We start from the raw sequence: 992 nt of genomic DNA on the forward strand, positions 1-992 counted from the left end.
TTCCCTCTTGGGAAGACCACATTCAGTCAACAGAACAGTTCATAGATAAGGTAGGGACTGATACCATTATCCATTTCATTCATCGTACGAACTTCTCATCAGGAATACAAGAGATCATACGACTTCGCTGTGAATTTCACATAGTCAAATGACTATTATACTGTTATCATCGTTAGTGTTATTTCTCATTCACTAGACCGTATCACCTCCCGTGAAAAATGAAGGATATTTTGTAGATGCGTATGTCCGGTCTGCCGTTTAGGTTGCTAAGCCTTTCCAAAAGCAATTAGAAGATGCCGTCAAGACTAGGCTACCGATGTTCGCTTGGGGAGTATCTTTAGGGGGAGGTTTGGTCTGTCACTCAGCCATGCGGAGGTTAGTTTTTGTATCACGAATTGGGCCAATTTCTTTGTTTTATAGACCCGAGATTTTCGATGGAGCGATTCTAGTCAGTCCCATGGTGAAAGTGGACGAGGCGATAAAACCTCCGAAAATCATCGGTACGCTCGCGCCCTCTACCCCAACTGACTCTGTTTTCTCTCAGAGATCACTTTCAGGAAGATCGGTTCGTGGATGCCCAAAGCGCCGATTACTCCGACCAAAGACATTCTTGATAAATGTTTTGTTGATAAGACGTTTACCGATTTTGCACGTAAGCAACTCCCTGTTGATTCCCTCGGTGATGAGATCTACAGGTGAGAATAACAAGTTGCTGTACCCCAGCAAGCCTCGACTGGGAACAGCCCTCGCGGTACTTGCAGCTCAAGATTGGATTTGCGACCATATGGAGGATCTTAAAACGCCCGTTTTGGTAAGTGGGTGAAATATGCCGTGACCTTGGAACTTTTGTTTCAGATATTGCACGGCAAACACGATGAAGTCACCTCAATGTGGAAGTTCAGAGGAACTTTTTCGACGGTGTTCCAGCGATGATAAGAGCATAAAAATTTACGACACCGACCAGGATACGGGGGAAAAGTAAGTTGTCGTAT

At 44.7% G+C, this 992-nt stretch overlaps 1 protein-coding gene across 1 annotated transcript; it reads left to right on the forward strand.

Annotated features, from left to right (window-relative positions):
• Nucleotides 1–262: 262 nt before the first annotated feature.
• On the forward strand, nt 263–933 carry Pmar_PMAR022665 (conserved hypothetical protein; the record flags this gene model as incomplete). The annotated part of the gene is made up of 5 exons (XM_002767220.1): nt 263–375; nt 421–500; nt 545–652; nt 696–811; nt 856–933. Coding segments are annotated over 5 exons (495 nt in total), but the record flags the coding sequence as incomplete, so codon positions are not given.
• Between the last annotated feature and the right edge of the window lie 59 nt (nt 934–992).

Source organism: Perkinsus marinus (genome assembly GCF_000006405.1).
Source record: "Perkinsus marinus ATCC 50983 genomic scaffold scf_1104296970860, whole genome shotgun sequence".
Taxonomy (NCBI): domain Eukaryota; phylum Perkinsozoa; order Perkinsida; family Perkinsidae; genus Perkinsus; species Perkinsus marinus.